General features: G+C 43.9%; 1 protein-coding gene across 6 annotated transcripts in view; it reads right to left on the bottom strand.

Moving 5' to 3' along the window:
* Positions 1 to 27,085, bottom strand: part of VPS8 (VPS8 subunit of CORVET complex) — a 224,996-nt gene that overhangs the window by 75,280 nt on the left and 122,631 nt on the right. For 5 of the 6 annotated variants that reach the window (XM_073360260.2, XM_073360261.2, XM_073360262.2 and 2 more), the window contains exons 31-38: positions 25,417 to 25,501; positions 22,992 to 23,090; positions 21,113 to 21,202; positions 11,596 to 11,642; positions 8,426 to 8,567; positions 6,855 to 6,944; positions 5,139 to 5,181; positions 3,459 to 3,562 (exon numbers count right to left, since the gene is read on the bottom strand). In XM_073360260.2, the coding sequence (XP_073216361.2) occupies positions 3,459 to 3,562; positions 5,139 to 5,181; positions 6,855 to 6,944; positions 8,426 to 8,567; positions 11,596 to 11,642; positions 21,113 to 21,202; positions 22,992 to 23,090; positions 25,417 to 25,501 (700 nt within the window). The remainder of the gene's footprint in view (positions 1 to 3,458; positions 3,563 to 5,138; positions 5,182 to 6,854; positions 6,945 to 8,425; positions 8,568 to 11,595; positions 11,643 to 21,112; positions 21,203 to 22,991; positions 23,091 to 25,416; positions 25,502 to 27,085) is intronic. The other variant, XM_073360264.2, reaches the window with a different exon arrangement.

The raw sequence follows: 27,085 nt of genomic DNA, 5'->3' as shown, positions 1-27,085 counted from the left end.
ATCTTCTGGTTAAGCCAGGGTGGTCTCTTGGCTTACTTCCTATCTTTCCTATGCAGTGGGATAGTTTGCTCTTGTGCCTTTAATAATGTCTCTTTGAAAAACTGCCAACTGTCTTCAATTGTTTTAACCCCCTTAGACTTGCTTCCCATGGGATTTTACCGACCAACTCCCTGAGTTTGCTAAAGTCCGCCTTCTTGAAATCCATTGTCTTCATTGTGCTGTTCTCCCTCCTACCATTTCTTAGAACAGAGGTGGGCAAACTACAGCTCGTGGGACCATCCTGCCCAGTCCCTGAACTCCTGGTCCGGGAGGCTCGCCCCCGCCCCTCCCCTGATGTTCCCCCTCCCCTGCAGCCTCAGCTCACTGTGCCGCTGGCACAGTGCTCTGGGCGGCAGGGCTGCAAGCTCCTGGGGCAGCGCAGCTGCAGAGCCGTGACCTGGCCCAGTGCTCTGCACGGCGCGGTTGCCTGTCCTGGTGCAGCTGCGCCGCCAGCCACCGGTGCTCCAGGCAGCGTGGTGAGGGGGCAGGGAGCGGGGGAGTTCAGGGGGTGGTCAGGGGTGTGGATAGGGGTCGGGGCAGTCAGAGGGCGGGGAACAGGGTGTTGAATGGGAGCAAGGGTACCGGGGGGGCAGAAGTCAGGAAGGAGAGGAGGGGTTGGATGGGGCGGTGGAGGGCAGTTAAGGGTGGTAGGTTCGGGGGCGGTCAGGGAGAAGGGATGGTTGGATGGGGCAAGGGTCCCGGGGGGGGGCAGTCAGGAAGGAGAGGGGAGGTTGTATGGAGTAGGGGGTCCGGGAGTGGTCAGGGGACAGAGAGCGGGGGGGTGGATAGGGCAGGAGTTCTGGGGGGGGCCGTCAGGGGGTGAGAAGCAGGGAGGAGTCAGATAGGGGGTGGGGGCCGGGCCATGCCTAGATGTTTGGGGAGGCACCGCCTCCCTTAACTGGCCTTCCATACAATTTCAGAAACTTTAAGCGGCCCTCACGCCAAAAAGTTTGCCCGCCCCTGCGTTAGAATCATGAATGCTACCATTTCATGATCGCTTTCACCCAAATTGCCTTCCACTTTCAAATTCTCAACCAGTTCCTCCCTATCTGACAAAATCAAATCTAGAACAGCCTCCTCCCCTAGTAACTTTTTCCACCTTCTGAAATAAAAAACTGTCTCCAATACATTCCAAGAACTTATTGGATAATCTGTGCCCTGCTCTGTTATTTTCCCAACAGATGTCTGAGTAGCTGAAGTCGTCCATCACCACCGAGTCCTGTGCTTTGGATGATTTTGTCAGTTGTTTAAAAAAGCCTCATCAACCTCTTCTTCCGGGTTTGGTGGTCTTTAGTAGACCCCCTACCATGACATCACCCTTGTTTTTTATCCCTTTTATCCTTACCCAGAGACTTTCATCAAGTCTGTCTCTTATTTCTATCTCATCCTCAGTCCAAGTGTATACATTTTTAATATATAAGGCAACACTTCCTTCCTGCGGCAGCGGATTCTGAGCAATAGAGCCCTTTGGTTCTTGAATATTACAGAACCTGAGGTCCCTCGTTAATATATTTTCCCTTTTTAGGCTTGTTCCATTCACCCCTAATCACTTCCTCAGAGGAGAAGCAAAGGGGAATTGCTGCCTGAGCGGAAAAAATTTACTGAGGCTTAATTCAGGTTTCAGAGCCAGACAGCTCACCTTCCTCAGTGGAGGAGGAGGAGGAAGAGGGGTCTGAGGAGTTTTATCTCCTGTATTTTTTGGTACTTTTTCTTTCCCCTTTTAGCCTTTTTTAGTTTTTAACTTGTTTTGTGCCCTTTAGGAGCCTTGATGCAGCTTTGGTAAGCCCTCTTGTGACTAGCCTTGCTTTGGATCTGCAGTTGTTTCGACAAGTCTCTCAGAATGCTCCCCACTGGGTCCCATTCAAGGGGAAGGGGGGAAACTCATGGTCAGAGCCCTCCTGGTTGGCTTGGGGGGGCGGGGGGGCTGGTGAGAAGCCCTGTCTCTCTTCCCAGGGTGCGCAGGACCCACTTTAAAACTTGGAGGGGGACGACTTGTGGCCACACAAGCCTGTTCTGCAGCGGTCCCCTAGGACTTTACCCCTCAGTTGAGTGGTCAGGGTCCTTCACCCTTTTGGAGCCTCTCCCTGCTCTACACTGGAGTTCTCAGTCCAGGTTTCCCCCGTCGTCGGAGTCACAGCAGCTCTGGTAGGTAATGGACTCCTCCTGCTGGTCAGACTCATAGCCCTGGGACCTAACAGAGCTAGGGACAGAAGACTGGATGAAGGCTGGGCACAACTCAGCACCTTCCAAGTCTAGGAAAGCAGTCTCAAATACAGAGCACCGCTTGTATTTGACCTGATACTTTCTTGGCTGTTCTACCATGCCCGTATGGGGGAGTGGAGCCGGCAGGGACATGCTGCAGTGGAGGCTCAGGAAGGGTTAAAACCCCGAAGGGTTAACCAATCCCAGGAGGAGGAATACTGAGGAGGGAGAACACTGCTCCCTGTGCCCAAAAAACTGGGCCGAAAAGTTAAAATAGGAAGAGGAAGGGCAGGAGAAAAAAGCCTCCACTGTCTGGCAGCAAGCAGGAGTGGTCAGACTATGTGGTGCCAAAACACTGATCTGCAGCTGTGAGCTGCAGAGAGAGGAGAGCAGCCCATATCTCCAGGACTGTGGGAGACATTGGGCTGGAGAAAGGTAGGAAGTGCTATAGTGATATATACAGTCTAGATTCCCGGTTTAGAAGCCAAATCATCACTTAAACATTATTTGTTGATTATCACAGCAAGACTTTTAAAGCACAGACCTCTTTTAATTCCTCTGTTATAAAGGGGGCTTCTTAGGTACTCCACCTCCCTTTACATATCAGGCCTTACCATTACTCCAATAGTTACCCTGAGATATGCTCTACAGCAAAGATGACTATGTGTCAGGACCTAGCCTTTTCTACTTTCTCAAAGGGTGTGTTCTCAGCAGAATATTACATCCCATTTCACCACAGACACTCTCCTATATACATGGAAAATCATCAGGCTCCAGGGATATGGCTCTGAAGATTTCTCATGAATACCACTCTCTGATCACAGAATCACAAGAGCAACAGCCCCACTTCCTTGTAGGAGGTAAGCCAAAGGCCTTTTGAATTCCAGTTTCTGGATAACTTGCAGTACACACAATGGCCCAGCTTTGCAGAACCATGGTTCCACCTACATGTAAGTTGAGATTTGTGCATATAGGTGCCACAAAACATGCCCAAATCGTGACTTGCAGGTATGCCCTGGGCACTGAGCATGGACAAATCAGGAACATACAAAAGTAGGTGCATGGATGTGAAGCAAATCTGCATAATTATAGGAATCTACCAAATCACAGGTCCAACTGAACAAAAGACCAACTTAATGGATACTGAAAATGGAACTCTTCCTTCCACATTTGCACAGTACTACATGCCCTAGTAATAGTGCCTTTTATCCCCTTACCTCTCGCTGCTGCTGGTTTAAACTATGTGAATTCCTCTGGCAAAGTGCAATTGTTTTCACTAAGGTATCTTCAATATCCTTTAATAAGTGGAGTTCTGTTGATTCTAGGTTAATGAAAAACAAAGATTACAACATGGTTCAGATAGTTTACCATGCCATTACTGCTAAATCATTCCAAAAAATAAAACCATGCTGCTCACCTAATAATCTCTTCCCTGTATCACAAACAACTGTTATGAAGACAGGCTCTGACCCTTTTTTTGGATTCAGATCTATAGCAGAATAAACTGTGCTTTGCAAAATGCTTTATGCAACCACATCTGAGTTTTGGCTTAGATATGCCTTGACACTGATTAAAAACATCACATTTTTATTTGATGTTATTGAGTCCTGGAGCTCATGAACAGAGAGCGTAGTAGGAACCACACTATGTTTCCTGCCAATGTAGCAGAGTTGCTTCCTTTGGGTTATTTGCCTAGTTTTCGGTAATGGTAAAAACTAATACAAAGTGCTGTAAGGCTGTAATATTTGTTTGCTGCAGAAGCAACTGGTAAATTTCTTCATTTCATTACTGTATGTTTCCTGACAAAGAGCATGCCCACAGTGAGGTACACAGAGTAGCAGGTTTCAAAAAACAGAAACTGCTACATCAGACCACTGATCAACCCAGTCTAGTTGTGGCCTACTTCCAAGAGTGGCCAATACCAATTACTTCAGGGAAAAAAAATGTTAAAAACCTCACCCTGGACAATCATTACACAACCTGTTCAAAAGGGAAGCTTCTTTCTATACCCTGACAAGTTAATGGTTGGCTTATTCCTGAAACAGGAGAGAGGTAATATCATATTTGTCCTATCTAATATAACTACAGATGATGTCATCCATATACATGTCTGATGGCTTTTTACTCTTAGTAAGCTCTTGGCCTGAACTATATCGTGTGGCAATGAACTGTACAGGCTAATTCTGCTTTGTGTAAAAAGACTAAATTTAAAAGGAAACCAGTATGTGCAAAATGCTGAATGTATTTGCTAGCTTCTTCACCATGCACACTGCTAAGTGCAAATGCATCAAACCACTAAGTTGTGACATGACTGTAGTTTCTCATAAAAGTTTTACTTTGGATTCCAGCATCAGCCATATTCTCTCTAGAGAGGAACGCATTTAGCTCCTCACGACCGCTTTATTAGGGATTGAGGGACTTTTTGGCAGTCCATAACTCCAAGATATATAATGTAGTCTTTTTCTCATTGTTTCTTCAACCAAGAAGACTCTCAATCTGTAAGATGAAAGGATCACTATGTGGAAGATTTCTCTGTCCCTGGAATCCTGAAATGGGATCAGTTACTGCCAGATGTCTCTCATTTTCAAGGACAAAAGTCATTAGCTGTTAGATCTTCCTGTTGTGAAATTAGAATCATGAGATAAATTTCTGGCAGATCACCACAGTGCCAATCATGACCACAAGGGATCACAGAGCAGCAACTGAACTGTGACAATCCATTGAGGCTCTTGTGAGTTAAAAATCTGAGAATCGCTGGATGATGAAAGTTCACTTGAATTGCTATGATAGCTAAGTTAGCATTTTAAATTCTAGCACTTCTATTTCAGAGAACATACATCTCATGGGAAAACTGAAGGTAAAATAGTTTTTAATTAAAATCAAAACCAACAGCTTACCTTCAATTTCACATGTAAGCATCAGCAACTTGCTTCGTAATTGCTAAAACAAATCAAAATATATCTTAGACCATTAAAGTCACAGGGTTTATACAAAGGGCACTTTGTTACCTCAGCACGACTACTGCAGTGCATAGACCCTCATATGTGGGGAACAATCTGCAAGTTAAACTTTGACTAAGATAATCAAAATCAAGTCTCAATCTGTTACAAAGACAACATTCAAAATGTAAAGCAAATTTAAACCAATGCAGAGATGTCTGCTGAGTCTGCAGACAGCCTGGAACATAGCTCTGACAAAAGCTAACTGCTGTTGTAATAACTAGACCTACCAATTTACCATAATTGTGAATTCAACTGTCAAAAGTGAGTGAAAGCTCATAAAACGTCACAATAATCTATAATAATAAATGTTGATGGGTAAAAGGGCAAAAGGGAGACAAAAAGACTATGTTAGTTCGAACAAAAAGGCCTTCTGCTGTAATTCAGGAATTGTTTTCAGATCATGCCTGGTAAATAAGAGAAGTGTGGGGCCTGAAACCAATGAACACAAACGGGCGTGTCAGAATTAGGCCTAACTGGTGAACAAAATAATAAGGGGATGAGCTATTCCAGCTATCAATCCCTTTTGGGTCCTAAAAAGAGACCACTGGCTGACTGAAAGATGAGAGCAGGAGAAGGTGTGAGCTTCACCATCCTGGGTGCCACCCACAGTGTCTCCTGGGATCCTGGACCTTCTTCATCCTAATTCTGAGAGATGTCCTAACCAGACTGGGCCACAGAGAGGGACTCGGGTGACATCACCATCTCCACCTCTACCCGATCCTGCTAAATCCCAAGCACTGCCTGGAAATGTGAGATTCTGCCTTCCCCCCTTCCCCAATCTGTCATTTTCCTTCCCTACCCTATTTATTTCTATTCTTACACCTCTCTCCTTTTTCTGTATATTTTGCATCCTGTGACCAGAAAAAGACAGCTAAGTGAAATGTCCTAAACAGTCCAAGTTTGCCAGGTCTCAGAGTGGTTGTTCAAATCATATGCTGTGCCTGTATTTCTCCAACAGTGAGGCTGCAAGTTAGAGCTGACACCAGAGATAGACGCTGCATTTGTTAACTTTGCTGTTCTTTTTTTCGCCCTTCTTGTGTGTTTTCTCTTGTTTCATCTTCTAGAAAACAGGACTGGACTTTAACAAACCAAACCAAACCAAACAAACAAACAGCTCCAGCCCATCAACTAACTTTTTCTCTTTTCCCCAGAAAGGAGAGTTACCACCTAAAAGACTGTCAAATAAGGAGTTTTTTCCTTCAAGAGGCTCTCTAAAGGGAAAGGGAAGTTGTTAAAATGAAAGCCTCACTTAACTCTTTACATTTCAAATGCTTAAATTGTTTCTCTCTCTTTTCTGTATCTTTAATAAAAGGTTAAAAAGGACACTTAATGTGTTTGCCATGATATTAAGCAGGCTGAGATCTCTGAATATCAAACACTGAACCTTGTTTACAACTGTTTAATGTTGGACAGTTTCAGGGTCCCGTTACCACCTCTGACTCTTTGGGCACTTTATGCCATCTAAATTAATACAATACTGCCCTCATTCATCTCAGCAGAACAACACTGAAAACTAATAATGACCTTTTAGTGTCAACACAACCTATTTCGCTGCTGATCATTTCAGCAGAAGCGTTCAGCTTTGGAATACAGGACATCAGTTTACCATACCTCAAGCATTACTAGGAAGGCACCATGAATGTCTCCTTTCTTCTCCAGCAGGTAGGAGGAAGCTTCATGGAGCAGGTGTTTCTGGGTAATCTGGGCAAAAAATAGTCTATTTTAAAGAATCTGCTGTTTCTGTTGTTAGATGGAATGGAGTGATTGCATTGGTCAGAGTGGACTTCACATTTCCTGTGCATCCATGTGCTCATGATCCTGGATATTCCCCATCTGAGGCACACAGACATTTTCACGTGGGATGGAGTGTCTTCATTCCTAATCTCACACTATAACTATTAAAAAGGGAATTCCAAGCTTAAATAGAAACGAACAAAAATCAAAATCAAGGAAAGATTATGAGCCATAATAATCAAATACAGGAGAATAAGAATCTCTATAAGCTGTAAAGTACTGGAAGTGCTGCCTACAGAAGTACCAGTCTCTTATGGTTTCAAGCACCTTCCAACACTTTTACCGGCCACAACAATAGAGAGCTCTATTCCCTAGTTACATGTAAAAGAAAAACACCACATACTGCCATTAGAATGTGAATGTTTGTATGTTTACATATGAAACAGACTGTAATCTGATTGAATTGGCTTGAAAGACATTCCCTAAAACAAACACTTTACACAGGATCTAACCCAGGGGTGGGCAAACTACGGCTTGCACCAGGCGGCTCAGCCATGCTCCGGTGCCTGCGGATGGGGTAGGGTGCAGACGCTGCCTGGTTGCGCCTCCACATAGGAGCCGGAGAAGGGACATGCCACTGCTTCCGGGAGCTGCTTGAGGTAAGCATCGCTCGGAGCCTGCACCCACTGAGCCTCTCCCCACACCCCAACCCTCTGCCCCAGCCCTGATTCCCTTCCCACTCTCCAAACCCCTTGATCCCAGCCAAGAGCAACTTCCTGCACCCCAAACCTCTCATCCGGAACCCCACCCCAGAGTCTGCACCCCTTCCTGCACCCCTGCCCCAGGGCTGATCCCCCTCCCGCCCTCCAAGCCCCTTGGTCCCAGCCCAGAGCACACTCCTACACCCCAAACTCCTCCTCCCCAGCTCCACCCCAGAGCCCGCACCCCAACCCCAATTTTGTGAGCATGCATGGCCCGCCATACAATTTCTATTCCCCAATGTGGCCCTCGGGCCAAAACGTTTGCCCACCCCTGATCTAACCAAATGACAGAAGAAAAGATTCCATTCTGAAGACTTAGATCCTCTCCTCAATGAGCTGAGAACTGAATCTGGAAATTAGTAAGTTACGTTTTAAAAAGAGCAGCAGCTAAACTGCTCTCTGGCACCACACAGGCATCATTATGAATAGGATCAAAGCATGTTAGAATCAGATTTTACAGCATTTCCCAATTCTTCTTTATTTCTTAACCATGTGAGAATAACAATTAAGAACTGGGCTAATATAATTGTGACCTAGACTGGAGCATAGCTCTGATTGTCCTGTCTATGCTGACTGCCTAAACCATGACAGAAACTCATTTGATAGGAACTGCATTTAACTAAGTTTAAACACCTTTACTAAAATCTGACTGAATGTGGATGAGCACTCACTGTGTACCAGCCTTACCTGAATGGTCTCTTCCAGTCTGTAGAACTCCAGAACCTGCAGTGTCTCTAAAACATGGTCAGGATTGTAGTGACACAACAACTCAATGAACTGTTCAGTGACACAGGGAGATATCTGTAGCATGTCCTGATTGATACCTTCCCTGGAACACAGACAGGAATTTTAATTGCTATTGTATCTCATTCAAGCAGTAGACATGTTAGATGAAAGTAAAAGGCTGCATGCAGCAGACAAAACACAGGTTACAAACCCAGAACTAAACCTGAAGAACGCCTGCCCTCTATAATGGCTTCCTTACAGAACAATGTCAAATTCAAGAGCTCGGTCCTTCCCAAGAAGTTCTGTGGTTTGAGCCCAGGATACCTAAAAGGTCACCTGAAGCTTTAAAGGGAACGGGTATCTCCAGCAACCTTCCCAAAGATCTCTGGGCCAGAGGCTAGCTGCACACACCAAGCCATGATTAGCTGATTAATCTGTTAAGACTGCCAAACCACTATTAACACAGCATGTAAATATAGTCCAGCCCCTCTGCCTCAGCATGGGGTGAGGGGTGGACTAGGTGACATCTCAAGGTCTCTTCCAGCCTTACATGTCTATGATTTTATAATTGTGTCCTAAATTTAGATATAAATTTGTTCATGCTTCTCAGCTCTTTGTTCTGGTAAAAACAACAGGCACAGCAGGTACATCACCCAAACACACACCACAAATGAATGGATTTCATTGCACTTGTTTGCAATGGAAACACTGTCTTTCCTGGGAAGTGACCAGGAAATGGAAATGAAAATGTAATGAAAGCTTTGATAAGAGAACTGTAGAAATATACACTTCTCTCTATTTACCATCACTGCTTATCAGTCATGGACACAAGGGCACTGGATTTTAAATTTCCCACGGCAATTTCTATTAACCCCCACGCCCCTAATTTAAAATAAAACTCTCGCTAAATTAAATGGGCCAGATTAATCTCTGACGTATTTCCCGTAACTTCAGTGTAGTTACATTAGGGGGATGAATCTAGTCTCATGTGCTGCCATAAAAACATTTGTATTTGAGACATTAAACTCATTTGTTCCTCTAGGAATCTCTGTTTTAATAAAACCTCTGCCTGAAAGAGGATATAAACATAATTCATACGGATTGGAGAAAGACAGATGTTTTTGAAGGGGCTTGAATCATGGTTCTTCCGTCTGACATGCTACAAAGATTGGACATTTAAAAAAAATGTTTTTTAATAACATGTAGATGTTGATGAATATGATGTAGATATTCTTTGACTGTTCAGCAGCCATGAAATTAAGTTATAACCTTGCAGATCAGGCCTTTTGAAGTAAATAAACCAAATCAATTTACAAACTACTGTGAAAAAAAGTTTTAATATTTCATAAAGTGCAAACAAATTATATTGCTAAAGCTCATTTTGAAGTATATCCCCATTACACACACACACACAAATCCACAGCACTGGCAACACAACATAATCAGTAGAAGCTTGTGTGTTATGAATAATAAACTACTCCAATAATCTAAGGTCTCTTCAGAGAGAATTTCTTAAGAAGAGGACAGGTCAGGGGAATATTGTCAATAAAGAAACTTAATTCTTGGGCTTCCAACTCCTTCGCTCTGTAGTGATAGTTGCAAAACTAAGTTCACTGGACTCATTTAAACTCTATTAAGGATCATTCTTCTGCACCTAGAATCCCACTTATGTTTTCCTTATTGGTCATTTTGGCATGTGCCATCAATCCATTATGCCCATTTAATTCTATTATTTTGGACCTCCAGCAATACTGCTGAAGCCCTGAGAGAATTAAATGGACTTTATTCATATTACAGCCATGTTGTACAAATGTGAACAGTGCAGGAATTCAGGTAGTGCAAAGAGGCAGGGTCTGTGGCCTGACTGTGGTTTGTTGAATGTCAGTCCTATACAGGAAGTAGAGATATTTTGTACAATCAAATTCAAAAGCTGATATTATGCTTTTAAATGACTTCCTGTTGATGGTTTGAACACACAGTGTGATGTATGTGCTTATGATCAGACTAAGAGGGAAGTGGCCACTTCCTAACTATTTCAGGGCTAAATTGGATGAGTTTATTACCTGGAGATTTATGAAACCTATTGCTGTTGACAAGAAAAATATTGAAGTCCAGTGCAATTTCTCCTTTCTTTGGGGCTCATTTATCACAATAATCTGATGGTGATACTGTAGCACAAACACAGGCAAATTCAAAATCCAGATGGCAGTAACACCTGTTCATCAATATGCAAGCCAAACATCTGGAGCACACAGACAGTCATACTGAAAATTTATGAACTGAGAATTATCACTGTACAGGATTGTGTGTTCAGTTCTGGGCATCTCAATAAAGTTACTGACAAATTTGTGGATTCTTAGAGAACAATAGCAGAAGCTTAGACTGCTGGTAATCAGAAGAGAAAAACAGGCAAAGCAAGTTTTCAGAAACGGAATTTTGTCCTTATGCTAATTTCACCCCTTTTCCTATGGAACCACTTTTGTAACTGCACAATACAGTTTAATGCAGGGAGAGACTCCTACCATGGACATCTCAACTGATAATCACTCCCCAACTGGCCCTACCCCTTTAAGAAGCCACACTCAGGCCTTTCTGGGCTAGGCTCACCAGCATGAGGTTAGCATATAGCAATCCCAATGTAAAAACCCAGTCACAGAGAGCAGAAGTACCTTTTATGTATGAAGTGTATCTATCTTGACTGGCCCTGTCACTTGCAGACTAGTCTCCTGTGGTTTGCAGAGACTTTAGCTCCTATCTCAAGGAGAATAACTTTGTCCTCAGAAGAGACAGCCTTTTATAGCAGCAGCTACAGTGGAGCTCAGCTAATCAATTTCTTGCCTCTCTTTGGATCTGTATTAGCTCCTTCTCTGCCTTCATGATGCAAGTGTCTGCAAATGTTTGTGTAATGTGAAAAATCACAAAATCTTAAAGACCTGGGATGGAAAAGCCTTGTTAGCGCATCTGGATCATTCCCGTGTCAAGGCAGAATTGTACCCTACAATGTTTTATGATCATGTGTGTATTTATGCATTTATAAATGTGTTTACAGCATTTATATTTGTGTTTACTCTTTAACTAAAGAGTTATGATTTTGAGCAGAAAGTTATAAACTATCCAATTTACTTACATACCTTGGGTCAAGGAGACTTCTCAAAAATTGGAAAAGCAAGAATTGGTCCTGAATAGTGGGAAAAAAAAAAGAATTAATATTTTAATATAATAATCTGGTGTTGAGTTGTCTGAAGTTATACCCATTGAAAGAAATATTATTCACTCTTATGGGACTGATGCTCATGAAGAGTCTGGCCAGAGCCGCTGCCTTGAGCAAATCTCCTAAACCAGTTTCACTTGGTATAATTCCTCCTAGCCTAGCGGTGGTTTTTTGGATTGTAAAAGGACTACATGATCGTTATGAACAAGTGCTAGCCATCCGGTCTTAGAAACCCTGCAGCTGTGCTGTCAAGTGAAGCAACCTGAGCTTCACAGATAGATACATTTTAAGGCCAAAAGAGATTATGATCTAGTAGTCTGACCTTCACAGGCTATAGAATTTTACCCAGTGATTCCCACATCTAAAACCGTAACTTGTGGCTGAACTAGAGCATCTTTGGAAAGTCATTCATCTTTAGTTAAGAACTCGTGATGGAGAATTTACGACATCGCTTGGCAATCTATTCCAATGGTTAACTACCTTTACTGTAAAAGAACTCTCTCTTATTTCAGTTTGAATTTGTCTAGCTTCAACTTCCTCCTCTTTGGATTGCACTATGTCTTTGTCTGCTAGATTAAAGAGCTCTCCATTGTTAGATACCTTTTTCCTGGATAGGTAATTACAGACCATCAACTCTGAACCTTCTCTTAGATAAGAGAAATCAACTGGACTCCTTAAGTTTTTCACCATAAGACTCTTTTCCAGACTTTAAATCACTCTTGTAGCTCTCAATTTTTAACATCTTTTTAGAAACCAAGACACCAGCTCTGAACACAGTATTCCAGCAGTGGTCTTACCAAAGAGTGGATAAACTTTGCTGCCACACCACTGTGACAACAGATCTTGACTCTGAGAGGATCTTTAGACCGAACAAGCAGCTCTAAAACACAGGCCTGTAACCCACAAGTTTTAAGAGCCTTATGCAGAAGCAAATGCTGCATGGAGTGTCAATCCTTTGAGCCCTTTCAGGAAGTCTTATAGACAACACAGTCCCTGACAGCGTGCTTCCTTCAACATTTATCATAGAAATCAGAAATGGGACGCACCTCTTAAGTGCAGGTTATTTGCTGGATCTACCAGAATTGGCAAAGCTTGTGGTATCAAACAACGAAAAGCTGTTGAAACTATCTAATAAACTTATCAAAAACCAAGACAATCTAACCAAGAGCAGAACTATTTATTATAACTATCACAACAAAAATGGAGGTTGGTTCTGTACCTCCCCAGCAGCAAGACAGATAAGAACAGACTGTCTATATAAAATTGGCTTGATGGACAAACATGTTTGAATGGATCCTGGCAGGCACTATGTTTGGGGCAGCTAGGAAAACAGCTCTTTTACACCTTGTTTAGGGACTCAAGAGTGAGAATCATAGAATATCAGGGTTGGAAGGGACCTCAGGAGGTGATCTAGTCCAACCCCCTGCTCAAAGCAGGACCAATCCCCAATTTTTGCCCCAGATCCCTCAATGGCCCCCTCAAGGATTGAACTCACAACCCTGGGTTTAGCAGGCCAATGCTCAAACCACTGAGCTATCCCTCCCCCGAATGGAATGTATTGATGCCAAGCACAGAAGGGCGTAGCAGCTTCTTACTAAAGGGAATAGTCTGACTCCTTGCTGTATATTTGTACAGAGGAGAGCACCAAGGGTTCCATTTGTAAGGATTTAGACGTGTTTGGAAGTGATGAGGAAGTTACTCACCTTGTGCAGTAATGATGGTTCTTCGAGATATGTCCCCCTATGGGTGCTCCACTGTAGGCGTATGTGTGCCCCTGCACCTCTAATCGGAGATTTTTGGTAGCAGTGTCCCATAGAGCCGGTGCATGTGCCCTCCCTCCCTCATGGTCTGCCTTGAGGCTATTTAGCACTGCACAGACGAACCCCCCTCACTTCCTTCTCTACCGCACAGCCCTATCGAGAACTTTGCAGTAGAGGGGAGGAGGGTGGGTTGGGGAGCACCCACAGGGACACACATCTCAAAGAACTATTGTTACTTCACAAGGTTAGTAACTCCTCCTTCTCCTTCGAGTAGTGTCCCTATGGATGCTTCACTGTAGGTGACTCCTGAACAGTACCCACCACTGGAGGCCGGGACTTCGGAGTGGAGTCTTTTACTACAGAGAGTACTGTGGAGTCAAAGATGGTGTCAGCGGCCAAATCTTCAGCGATTGCATAATATTCTGTGAAAGTATGGGCAGAGGCCCAAGTCGTTGCTCTATAGATTGCTGAGATAGAGGTATCCCTACAGAATGTGACTGAGGTAGAAAATGACCTCATGGAGTGTGTATGGACTCTGGATGGAAGCAAGTTGTGCCCTTGATAAGTGACTAATGCAACTAGAGACCCATTTGGATAGTCTTTGAGCTGATATCACAGAGCATTTGGATCTTTCTGTGGACAAAAGGAAGAGTTTAGGGGATTCCCTGAAGTCTTTAGTCCTGTCCAAGTAGAATGCTGATGTCCTTCTAATATCTAGCATATGCACAATTATCTCCCAGGTGTTACAATGTGGTTTTTGGGAAAAAACAGGGAGATGGATCTGTTGATTCATATGGAAAGTGCAGAGAAAGTAGGGAGAAACTTGGGATATGGCCTTAGAGTTACTTTGTCTTTTTTTAAAAAAAGGCTGTGACTGATGCATGTGCCATCAGGGCCGCTATTTCTCCTATGTGCCTAGCTGAGGTGATGGAAATTAGAAATGCTGTCTTCATGGACAGGTGAGAGAGAGAACAAGTTGCCCTGGACTCGGAGGAAGGTCTATTCAAAGCCCTGAGAACTAGGTTAAAGTCCCAGGCTGGAGCAGGTGGTGTCACACGTGGGAAGAGATTCCCAATGCCCTTAAAGAATCTACTCATTAGTGGGTGAGCAAACACCAAGTGGGAAGCCAATTTCGTTGCGAGATGAACCTTAAGGGAGCTGAGTGAGAGTTTAAAATGTAGTGCAAAATCAGAGGGAGGAAAGATGAGGTTGGGTCTGTGTGTTTGGAATGAGACAAACTTGGAGTCATTTCCATTTTGTAGATAAGTATGTTGAGTGGTCAACTTTTGGTTGTGTTGCAACACATCTTTCAGCTTGTCAGAGCATTCTGCCTTTAAGACTTAGAACTAAGAAGAAGCCAAGCCTGGAGGTGGAGGACCCGCGGGTTGGGGTGAAGGGTCAGCCCATTGTTTTGAGAGAGCGGGTGAGGGATGGGCTGAAGAGAAACAGGAGGGCATATTGCCATCTGTGTCAGGTAAGGGAGCCAGACTTGTCATGGTCAAGAGGGGCAATCAGAATAACTCTCGCTTTGTCTTGCTGAATTTTCAACAGAATCTTGGATAGAGTAGGAAACTGGGAAAAAAGACATACAAGTGGGCCCTGTCTTGTGGGAAGATGAGGGCAATTACCAGTGAATGTTTCCCCAGGCCAGCCCTGGAGCAGTAACAAGGACCTTTCTTGTTCCGTTAAATAACAAAGAAATCCATAGTCATGGTTCTTCAAAGGGTGGATATATCTTGAAGCACCTCTGAATTCAGTACCCACTCATTGTCGTGAGAAAATTGCAACAGAGATTGTCGGCTGTATCCTTGGTAGACAGATAGCTGAGATGAGCACATTGTGATGAGTGCATCAATTCCAAAGTTTGAGTGCTGTCCTGTAGAGGGAAGGAGATCTGGCAGCTCCTTGGCGGTTTACACAAAACATACAGGTCACATTAAGTCCATCATGACCTTTGTGTGTTGTTTTTGAAGAAAGGCAGAAAGTGTGCACAGGCACTCCTGACAGCCCTTCGCCCCAAAAGAGCTTTATGGAAGGTCATTTCTGTGGAAGGCTATTTGTCTTGAACCTTGTGGTTGTGTAGGTGATCTCCCCAGAGTATTAGGCAGTTGTGTCCCAGGGTGGTGAATGCGAGTAGCAAGAGGAATGCTCTCGCTTGTACTGCATCAGGGTTGGTGCTGATAAAGTCTAGTCACTGTACCGTGGTTAGTATGTCGCTACAATGAAGAGAAACTTGGAGAATACCCTGTGTGGAGCAGTCTGTACTGAAAATGATCCTGCCCCAAAGGTAAGCAATAGGAAATCTCCTGTATGAAGGTTGTATTGAGATATGGAAGTAGGCACCCTGTAGGTTCAGGGCTAGAAATCAATCTCCTTCCTTTAGAGCTGGTCCTAACTGCTGTGAAGTAGGGCAAGGTGACTTCTGAATGGCATGACAGGTGTATAGATGGTAGCTGATTCTGTAAGGTATCATTGTTCAGGCCCTCGACCAGCTCATCAAAAGTGCTTATAAGAGACAGTTTGAGAAGTCATGGACTGGGGTGCAGACTGTTCCCACTTTGAGCCCTGGTCCTCTTACACTGTGGCTCATAACAGCACTGAGATGGTGGGTATTGAGAAGATTGTGACCTGTGGTGCAGTTGAGAGGTATATCTTCTCTTCTGTAACACAGTGTAGATTCCTAAGGAGTATAATGTGGTCTGAGAATCCTTCAGGATGTGGAGAGAAAAATCTGTCTTTTCCGTAAAGAGTTTGGCCCTTCAAATTGGAAGTCTGTAGCTCTTTGGGCAATCTAGAGAGGTGTAGCCAAAAAAGTCAAAAAAAACCAAACAAACAAACAAAAAAACCACAACACAACCCACCTCAGTTCCACTGTCATGGAGACTTGGGCAGGCAGCTGTAACAGCTACATCCGGTGCTGTCTCTAGGACCAGTCTGGCTATTAACTGACCTTCTCTAAGAATGGTCTGAATCTGTTCTTTTTGTGTTTCCAGTAATGTTCCAGAAACATATTGGGTTTCCCATAATTAATAAAATTGTATTTGGCCATGACAGTTTGGTAATTTATGACTCTAAACAGTAATGTTGTCGATGAATACACCATCTTGCCAAGCCTGATCATATGGAGTTGACTTGACATCATGTTGCGGATGTTGAAAACAAAGTCTGCCTCTTTGAGTAGAGATGTACGGGGTTTTTTTGGTTTGTTTGTTTACACTCTGTTGCTGGATGGTGCAATGGAGGCTGGTGTCTGCCAGATTACTTTGGTAGGATCTAGAATCGTCTCATTAATTGGGAGGACAATTCTAGATGAGGCGGTGGTGTGCAGAATTTCCACCAACTTGTGATGTGTATCTGCCACCTCCTGTAGGGGAATCTGCCATCCTCTTGGTAAGATCCAGAAAGTTCCTAAAATCTTCACCTAGTGATGAGGGGTGGGCAGCACAGCCTCATCTGGGAGACATGAGGAGAAGCGTGCTGGAGGGGTAGATTCCTCTTCAGGTTCTTTTTCCTGTTCTGAAAAAGCTTCCTCCTGCCCTTACTCAGGTGTCTGGACAGCCAGGCTGTAGCAAACCATCTGGTGGACTCTCCCTGAGAGACATAGGGGATGGTCGCGACATATGTGTGTACGTCGCCCAAGAATTACAATATGGCCTTCGGGGGGAGTGAGGGAGAAAGGTGGGCATGGGCGGTGGGCTTACCTCAGGGGGCCCGTACTGCGATTGTAAGTTAGCTTGATGGAATTGGGGGGTACCCTTGTAGTGTGACAGTGGGCCACAATGAGGGCCAGGAAAATGATCTCCTCCTGGCCAGTGTCAGATTCTTCACTGCGTAAGGGTGGTGCTGACTGGGGTATTGGCAGTATATAGCCCAGTGCCAAGAGCGATTCTGGGTGCCGGGATGTGCTTGATACTGGGGTCCTGGTACCAAGTAATGGGGATTGTGGTTCTTCCCCAATCATCAGGTCTCCAGGGTACCAGAGCTCATGCAGTGCCATGCGTTCATTTGGTACCACAGAGGAAACTCCGTGGTACGCTGTCAGTACTGATAGTTGGGCAGAGCACTCCCTCAATGAGAGTTTTGTTGTGCCCAGTACAGAAAGTTTGTTGGTGCCACTGTTTTAGAGATGGTATGGTAATTGTCTCTCTATGGGTACTGAGGCCACAGGCAGGGGTGGCAGGTTTGTAGAAATTTTGGTGGTGCCCAGAACCTGCCCCCCACCTACCTAAGGCTCTGGGAGGGAGTTTGGGTGGGGGGAGGAGCTCTGGGGTGCAGGCCCTGGGCTGGGGATTAGGGTGCAGGAGGAGTGCAGGCTCTGGGAGGGAGTTTGGATGGGGGAGGGGGTCTGGGGTGCAGGCTCTGGGATGGAGTTTGGGTGCTGGGTTCAGGCTCTGGGCTGGGGGTGTAGAAGGGGGTGAGGGATGCAGGCTCTGGGAGGGAGTTTGGGAATAGGAGGGGGTGCAGGGGTGAGGGCAGTGGGTCTGAGGATGAGAGGTTTGGGGTGTGGGAGGGGGCTCAGGGCTGGGACAGAGAATTAGGGTATGGGGGGATGAGGGCTCTGTCTGGGGCTGGGGTTGAGGGGTTTGGGGTGTTGGAGAGGCTCAGGGCTAGGGCGGAAGGGCAGCCTGCCCTGCCATTAGTGAATGGTGGGCAGTAGGACTCTGTGGCAGCAGTTGATGCGGGGAGCCAGCAAAGCAGAGTCAGGGGGCTGGGGGAGGTGAGAGGTGAGCGGGAGCAGCAAGTGGGGACCAGGGGAAAGACCCGGCCCCAAACACTGGTGTAGCTGGGCCCCCGGGCCCTGAATATTGCTGGAGCCTGGGCACCACATGTGTATATAACTCGCCGCCCCTGGCCACAGGTCTCCAGAGTACCAGAGCAGGTGTGTTACCATGGGCTCACGTGGTACCACAGAGGAGTATCTGTAGTATGCTGTCAGTATCTATGGTTGGGAAAGTGCACCTGGTACCAAAGGTTTCAGAGTAACAGCCGTGTTAGTCTGTATTCGCAAAAAGAAAAGGAGTACTTGTGGCACCTTAGAGACTAACCAATTTATTTGAGCATAAGCTTTCGTGAGCTACAGCTCACTTCATCGGATGCATACCATGGAAAATACAGAAGATGTTTTTATACACACAGACCATGAAAAAATGGGTGTTTATCACTACAAAAGGTTTTCTCTCCCCCCACCCCAGTCTCCTGCTGGTAATAGCTTATCTAAAATGATCACTCTCCTTACAATAAGAAAAGGAGTACTTGTGGCACCTTAGAGACTAACCAATTTATTAGAGCATAAGCTTTCGTGAGCTACAGCTCACTTCATCAGATGCATCAGTTGCATCTGATGAAGTGAGCTATAGCTCACGAAAGCTTATGCTCTAATAAATTGGTTAGTCTCTAAGGTGCCACAAGTACTCCTTTTCTTTTTGCGAATACAGACTAACACGGCTGTTACTCTGAAACCTCTCCTTACAATGTGTATGATAATCAAGGTGGTCCATTTCCAGCACAAATCCAGGGTTTAACAAGAATGTCTGAGGAACAGTGTGGGGGGGAAGGAATAAACAAGGGGAAATAGGTTACTTTTTATAATGAATCAACCATTCCCAGTCTCTATTCAAGCCTAAATTAATTGTATCCAACTTGCAAATTAATTCCAATTCAGCAACCTCTCTTTGGAGTCTGTTTCTGAAGTTTTTCTGTTGTAATATCGCAACTTTCATGTCTGTAATCGCGTGACCAGAGAGATTGAAGTGTTCTCCGACTGGTTTATGAACGTTATAATTCTTTTGACAGGTTTCAGAGTAACAGCCATGTTAGTCTGTATGCATCCGATGAAGTGAGCTGTAGCTCACGAAAGCTCATGCTCAAATAAATTGGTTAGTCTCTAAGGTGCCACAAGTACTCCTTTTCTTTTTGTTATAATTCTTCACATCCGATTTGTGCCCATTTATTCTTTTACGTAGAGACTGTCCAGTTTGACCAATATACATGGCAAAGAGGCATTGCTGGCACATGATGGCATATATCACATTGGCAGATGTGCAGGTGAACGAGCCTTTGATAGTGTGGCTGATGTTATTAGGCCCTGTGATGGTGTCCCCTGAATAGATATGTGGGCACAGTTGGCAACGGGCTTTGTTGCAAGGATAGGTTCCTGGGTTAGTGGTTCTGCTGTGTGGTATGTGGTTGCTGGTGAGTATTCGCTTCAGGTTGGGGGGCTGTCTGTAGGCAAGGACTGGCCTGTCTCCCAAGATTTGTGAGAGTGTTGGGTCGTCCTTCAGGATAGGTTGTAGATCCTTGATATACCAAAGGGTTTCTCTGTGCCGCTCTTTTAGAGATGGTACGGTAATTGTCCCCTCTCCTTGGGGATTGGTACTATGAGAGCATGAGTGTGGAAGCCTCTCCATCTCTGGGACCAGTGCCTTCGGGATGGTGCTGCAGAGCAGAGCTCACAGCAGGGGGCCCCTTATAGGTGCCATGCTTCAGAGCTGCTGGTGTCACCCTACCAAGGTGGCTGTGCTGGGGAGCCCCTCTGGCTGGCCAGTTGCTTCGAGGAGCTCTTTTTATGAGCCTTTCCAGGGGTAGTCTGCTGGTGGCGCTCTCTCTCTCCCTCTTCCCCCCTCCTTCTCCTCTTCATGACTCGACCCCAAAGGCTCCAGGGATGATGGGGGGGGGGGGGGGGTTTCCGGAATCCCCTGCAGGCTGAAGTGTTTTCTCCATAGGGAGGCGTTTTAACTTCAGCTCCCAGCTCCTGTGAGGCTGCCATTTTAGCTGTGGCAGGTAAAGCATTTCTGTGAGGCTCTCCCAGGCACAAAGAGTGTCTGGCCATTACAAGGAATTGACTCCTGGTAGGAGAGGCAGGGCTTGGAGCAGACACACCCAGGCATGCCCCTGGGCAGGGGGCTGTCATCCTCTAGCAGGGAGGAATGCAGAAGAACGTTGTCTTTACCTTTTTTTTTTTAAACTAAAAATAAAAAATTATGAGTCTACTAGTGGGGACTGGGGGGGGGGGGGAGAATGCCCCCAGACAGGGCAGGAAACTGAAGTTCTTTTCCTTTCTCTCTCTCTTTTTTTTTTAAACCCAAAGGAATAAAATAAAACAAAGAAACACTAGCCTAACTACTTTTAAGAAGAACAAAGGTAACAAAACAAACACTACTTATGCTAATGACACAGATAAGGAAGGGACAACTGCTCATTCCTTCTGAGGCCAGTAGAGAAGGAAGGGGGAGGGGTGGTTTCCACCCAAGCTGTGCTAAATAGCCTCAAGGCAGACCAGGAGGGAAGGATGGCAAATGCGAGGACTCAATGGGACACTGCTACCAAAAATCTTCAATTAGAGGTGCAGAGGCACACATACACCTATGGAGCACCCATAGAGACACTACTCGAAGAAGAAATGCACCTTTCGGTTTCAGGCTGCACAACTGACCTCAGGCAGGGGGTTGGATGGAAACTCTCCCAGCAACAAGTTATTTCATAAATGCGCAGTTCAGGGGCTTCTACACTTTCCTCTGTTGCAGCTGGTTCTGGCCACTGTCAGAGACTGGACTAGATGGACCTCCAGCTTGAGCTGGTCTGAAAATCCCTGTGAACATGGCCAAAGCCAATGCTGAGAAACACCTGATTCAATTATAAAAACATAGTTCAATCCAAAGTGCGTTTGCAAGTTTTTACCTGAAGATTTTTAATGATTCCCTCAATCTGGTCATTGAAGTGAGTGGCTATCAGGTCTGCCGCTTTATTCGGGCTCAGTAACAGCAGCTCCTGGAGACAGAGGGAGAAAATACACTACCTTTAGTCTTACAAACTACAGGATCATGCATTAATGCTGATCCCACTCATACTGTACTATACCTACAAATCTACATGACCATAACTAGAAGTGTAGTAACAGTGGATGAGGAATGCTTTTGAAGCAACAATTAAAAAAGATTAAGAGGTACAGAACAGGCAGAGACAGAGCACAAAAATCCTCATACTGGTGACGCATGGGCCTCAATCCTGAGCTGCAGTTGTCACCTCACCAGCTCTTCTTCCCTGCGTTCCACCCCTGTTGCTCTGACAAGACTTCCAGTTAGTGCCAGTTGTGCAGGTGTTTTGGTGATGTGGCTCCTGTTGTGCAGGAAGTGGACTAAAACCATCAACTAATTTCACAGGCCATTCGTTGGCATTCCAACAGTGATAACTTCCGATCAATACAGGCCTCAGCTGGACTGAAACCAGGGACAAAAAGGCTCTATATCGTATCTGACATCGTTAGGAAACCTACAACGGAATTGTTCTTCACCAGGGCAGTATCACTACAACAAAACCAGACAGGATGGCAGGTGAAGGGAAAAAGAATTTCCTTTGTGAATTTATCTAATTCATTCTGTTCTGATTAGAAGCACTTTTTCCTCAATTCCATACTGTCCTCACAGGTCATACATAGATTAATTTTCCACTCACGCATTTATGTTGGTAAGAGTAAGTTATTCACATATAAATATGGCACCAAGGAGCCTGAAAAGCACTGAAAGAATGTGATACAGCACTATTCAGGGACTAGCACAATAGATACATTATAGTGGGCCACTACTAAAGCAATATAAAAGGTGTTTCTAGCAAAGCCTACCTTACAACTACTCAGAACTTTGGCAAAAATATTCTTTTCAGACGAGGAATGGACAATTTGATTAGGTCAGAGTGATTTCTTTTGCCAAGTTTCACATAAAATGAATCATAATTTACAGTTACCCAAAGTTAAACAATTAGAAGCTTTGAGTTTAAGTTTAAATAACTGAAAATGATCATTTTCAAATGAAATTCGGTACATCATTAATCCTCATGGAGGATAATTGTTTAGCCTACTTTGGAGAGAGATTTTTCATCCTGCAAGATAACAATCGTGAAAAATAATGTACCAAGAAAGAACAGCTTTTCAGCCCTATAATTACACTGTCATTGAAATATAGTTTTGATGACGAAAGTTAACTTGAAAACCAGTAATTTACCAGAAACTTGGCCTCCAAATGAATAAAATAATATCCACCACTTCGGTGTTATACGAATAGCTGACAATTTTTGTCTCAAGCTTTTTAAAATTGTGTTTGTACTGAACTTTGAAAAAGGGGAAGGAGAGTTGTTTATTGGTTAGAGCAGGGGACTGGGAAACAGGATTTGTGTGTGTGGTATTCCTGACTTTGCCACTCACATGCGGTGTGATTTTAACTTAACCTCTCTTTGACTCAGTTTGCCTCTGTAAAATAAGGATATTGTCTTCTTTACAAGACACCAACTCAGCGTGCATTGTCGAATGCTTTGATGGAATGCACAGTAAACATGCACTATGTGACTACTGAAAATACACACCCACACACCACAAGACAAAACGTATAGCAGCTATCAATTCCTCCTTTGCAGTGCTTCAGGAAACTCCTCTTCTATAAACCCTACCAAAACCAGCTATGCCATTCTCAAAGACAATACTCTCCTGCCTACAAAGAAGCACAAGGTGGATAAGGGAGAAACTGGTTTAAATTCAGAAAAACAAGCAATTCAGTCTATGCTGTACCTCAATGTGTTTCATAGCCTTCTGCCACACTGACTGCTTCTCCTCGGCACTGTACCCAGGAATGGATAGGATATTGTGGATGTAGTTGAACACTTCTTCCTGAAAGGCATGAACTAAGAAGGTATAGTATGTTCTGGGAAGTGCATCAATGACAGCTTGCAAACTCACTTATTTGGACAGTGATTTTCAGACTACCCACTAAACTGTATTTGCAACGTGGACAATTGATTATTTAAGGATTTCTTTGGTTGTTAGAAGAAAAGGAGTACTTGTGGCACCTTAGCGACTAACCAATTTATCTGAGCATAAGCTTTCGTGAGCTGTAGCTCACTTCATTGGTTGCATCCGATGAAGTGAGCTATAGCTCACGAAAGCTTATGCTCAAATAAACTGGTTAGTCTCTAAGGTGCCACAAGTACCTCTTTTCTTTTTGCGAATACAGACTAACACGGCTGCTGCTCTGAAACCTTTGGTTGTTAGAGGTGAAGATGAACGGATAGGGAGGTTTTAACATCATAGCTCTGCTCACAGAATTAAGACAGACAGTCACAGAAGGAGCGCACTTCAGAAGCAGTACTAGGGCTAGCCCACCTTGGGAAGCACCACTTCCAATGACTAAACTGTTGGACAACCTCAGCTACTGGTAATAGTTAGGGTTTGACCTAAAGTAGTTCCTAAAGGAACAAAGGCAAAGTATGAGGAGGAGTAGAACTGTATGTGAAAAGAAGTGGCTGAGATTGTTGACAAAGAGTAGCTTTACTTGGATCTCCTCAGTTATTAGAGCAGTCATCTTTTTCCCTTCTGGGGAGGATGGAATGTGACCCCTTGACAAAGAGAACAGATGAAAGGAGGGAAGAGAGTATTCCTTCAGAGTGAAGGTCATTGCTCCCACCTTCCCACTGTATTGCTTGCTATTGCTCACATTCTCTTCAAGATTCTCCTGTGTCGTCCTCAGCAGCTCACCAATTCTCCTTTATCCTCCCCACTTCCACCTATCACTCTCTCTAGTCCTCTGTTTCTTCTCCCTGTCTCTATTATCCACTTTTCTTTTCACTTCTACTTTTCTCCTTCTCCCATATAGATTTCAGCCTGCAAGTCTATAAGAAGTTCGCAATATCAGATCTAATATTCCAAAAAGAGAAGCTGCAAGGCTCTTCTACTGAGTCATGCTGCTGTCAGGTGTGAAAATTGGGCAGAAAAATGCAGAGTAATTTTCATTGACCTAATGAAAGAGCACTTAATTGCAGCCAGAAAATAAGAGGGGTTTGAAGTCTCTCTCAGGAGAGGGAATCCTGGGCAGGGACAGAAGGGAACTGCTGGGAGAAACACTGGGAGCATGCCAAACTTAGGAGCAAGCCTAACCTCAGATGTATGTTGTGTTGTGGTTTAAGTTAACCAAGACAAACCCCAAGAAGAAGGTGACTTTTGGACACTAACCTAAGCCTCAACTACTCTAGAGAGATCAATTGTAAAACTGACTGGGAGGGGGAAAAAAAATTCAAATCTAGATGAGAATTGAGAATTTTTAAGGACATTTTACTAAATACAAATCCCGTAAGCATTTAAGAATGCTGCATCAGTTTAAAAAAATCCTGGTTCGATGAAGTGAAAGCAACAATAAAAAATACAAAGATAATCTATAACATGTGGAAAAAACAGGAAGTTGATAACAATGAATATAAATCAGAATTAAACAGACATTACAGAAAGTTGGTTTAGATGATCATAATGACCTTTTCTGGCCACAGACTCTATGAAAGTATCAAAAGAAAAATCTATGGCCAGCTAAGTTAAGGATAATAAAAAGATTTAAAAAAAATATATTAGGAACAAAAGGAATTGTAATAACGGTTTAGGTTCATAACTAAATGAAGAGGGTAAATTATCAATAATGATAAAGACAAGGCAGAAGCATTCAATAAATATTTCTGTTCTCCATTTCGAAATAAGCTGGATGATGTATTCATATACTAGGATGATTAAATACTTTCTATTCCAACCATAACCATAAGAAGGATGTTAAACAGCGTCTACTAAAGATAAAAAATGTAGGGTCAGCAGGACTGGATAATTTGCACTCAAGAGTTTGAAAAGAGTTGGCTGAGACACAATTTGACCCACTTGTGTTAGAAAGCTAATGACAGCCAACTCACTTGGACTAGCATAAAAGAGCCCTAGTATGGATGCAAAAGCAAACCTTACAGTCATTCAGGATGGGTACTGTAGACACATTGAAAATCAGCATAAAACAATTAACTGCTACATACAACCAGTTGAACTCTCTAGCGTAGACCAAGACTCAGCATGTGCCCAGGGTTGGCAGAAAAGGAGGGGGTTCTAACCTTACAAGGTCGATGACAGGGGGGAAGAGGAGCTACTCTCTTCTTGGCTGAGGAAACGTTCAGAGCATCACATATTTACCTACCTTTCTCACTGGATCGCGTAAGTAACAATCAATGATTTTGTCATAGAGATGCTCCCGTTCATACATAAACTCACAAATTTGATAGCTGAAATAAAGAAAGTTTTCCATGTTAGAAAGACTCCGCTCTTTGACACCAGATAAGAAATGGAGTATAGAATGTCCATCTCACTCTCAGCTCTGAGGCAGCAGAAAACAATTACACAGCCCAGACATGAGGGGATAAATATGTAACTTATAAATAATAATATAATATGGGCATTAGAAGTATAATTCTAATTATTAATGAAGTGTCCTCTCTAAATCCTGGAGGAATATTTCCCTGCTGCCTTTGTGAGTGGAAGAGATGCTGCCCCTAGAAACCTGCTCATTATCTCCAATCATTTGTGATGGAACTGAATGGTTATCCTGGGCTGTTGGTTAGAAACCAAGACAGAAAACTGAGGATGCAGGGAAAACAGCTGTATTACAGGGATGATCAGCTGCATTTTGTTTCTGCACTGCTACTTCAGACAGGTTTGGCACCCCTCAAGTAAACCAATTACTTGGTAACAATCTGAGTTTTCCCCTTCAAAAAGTGTCTTATTGGTCAGAGAATAAAGAATTCTTTCAGGACTGTCTTCTGCCATTTTTCACAGATTCATAGATTTTAAGTCCAGAAGAGACTATTATGAACATTTAGTCTGACCTCCTTCCTAGTCAGAGACTCTCACTCAGTAATTCCTGCATCAAGTACAGAACCTTCTAGCTGAGCAAGTGCAGATCTTTTAGGAAGAGAAGTCCAATCTTGATTAAAAACTGTAAATAATGGAGAATCCACCTCATCATTCCTGGGTAAGTTGTTCCCACGGTTAAGTACTAACACTGTTGAGAGCCCCAGGTTTTTCGCAAATAAGACCACCACAAAAACAAAAACACAAGATAAAACAAAATACAATGAAAAACTCTCATCACAGCAATGACTCCTACCCTGTGGGCTGGGCCTCAGCTTCCCACTACAGGCGTTGCAACCTGCTGCACAGGGTCACAATATTACTCATGTTTGGCCTGGCGGCCTCTCCATCATCATGACAGAAGGGCAGCCAGTCCAAACCTGAGCGGCACTGCAACCCTGTGCATCAGGTCGCAATGTCAGCTGTGGGAAGCCAGGCCTACCTCTGCAGAGTGAATACTGGGCAGGCTCACTCAGCAAACTCCTGCCTGGGGACAGGACCCAGCACCCCCATGTGGACAAAATGGATAAAATTAAACACAAAATTCCTGAAAAATAAAATGAAAAACTATAAAAAACAACAAAATGTCATAGGGTTCTGAGATTTGCATTGTATTTCTAGGTGAATTTGTGTAGCTTCAAAACAAGTTTTCAGCAAAAGTGCTCCCAAACAATGAGACACCTGTTTACAGAGCAGAAAATGCAATTTTTGGGAACCAACTTTATTAACAACAAAGTAGGATCCCAAGAATCAGTGGAGCCTGTGATGCTGCACCCCGTAATGCTTTATGGAAATAGGCTTATGAAAGTAAATGTGACATAACTGGAATATGTTTTATGCTAGATATGCCACGTAACATATCTCTGCAAAGGTTATGATCTACTGGATATATTCATCCTATTTGTATGCATGTATCATTTTTGTATTTGAAGTTATGAATATTAGCTATGTACTTGTTT

The sequence above is a fragment of the Lepidochelys kempii genome, chromosome 9 (genome assembly GCF_965140285.1).
Source record: "Lepidochelys kempii isolate rLepKem1 chromosome 9, rLepKem1.hap1, whole genome shotgun sequence".
Lineage (NCBI taxonomy): Eukaryota > Metazoa > Chordata > Testudines > Cheloniidae > Lepidochelys > Lepidochelys kempii.
The sequence above is the reverse complement of the archived record's forward strand: the minus strand, read 5'-3'. Positions and strand labels throughout refer to the sequence as shown.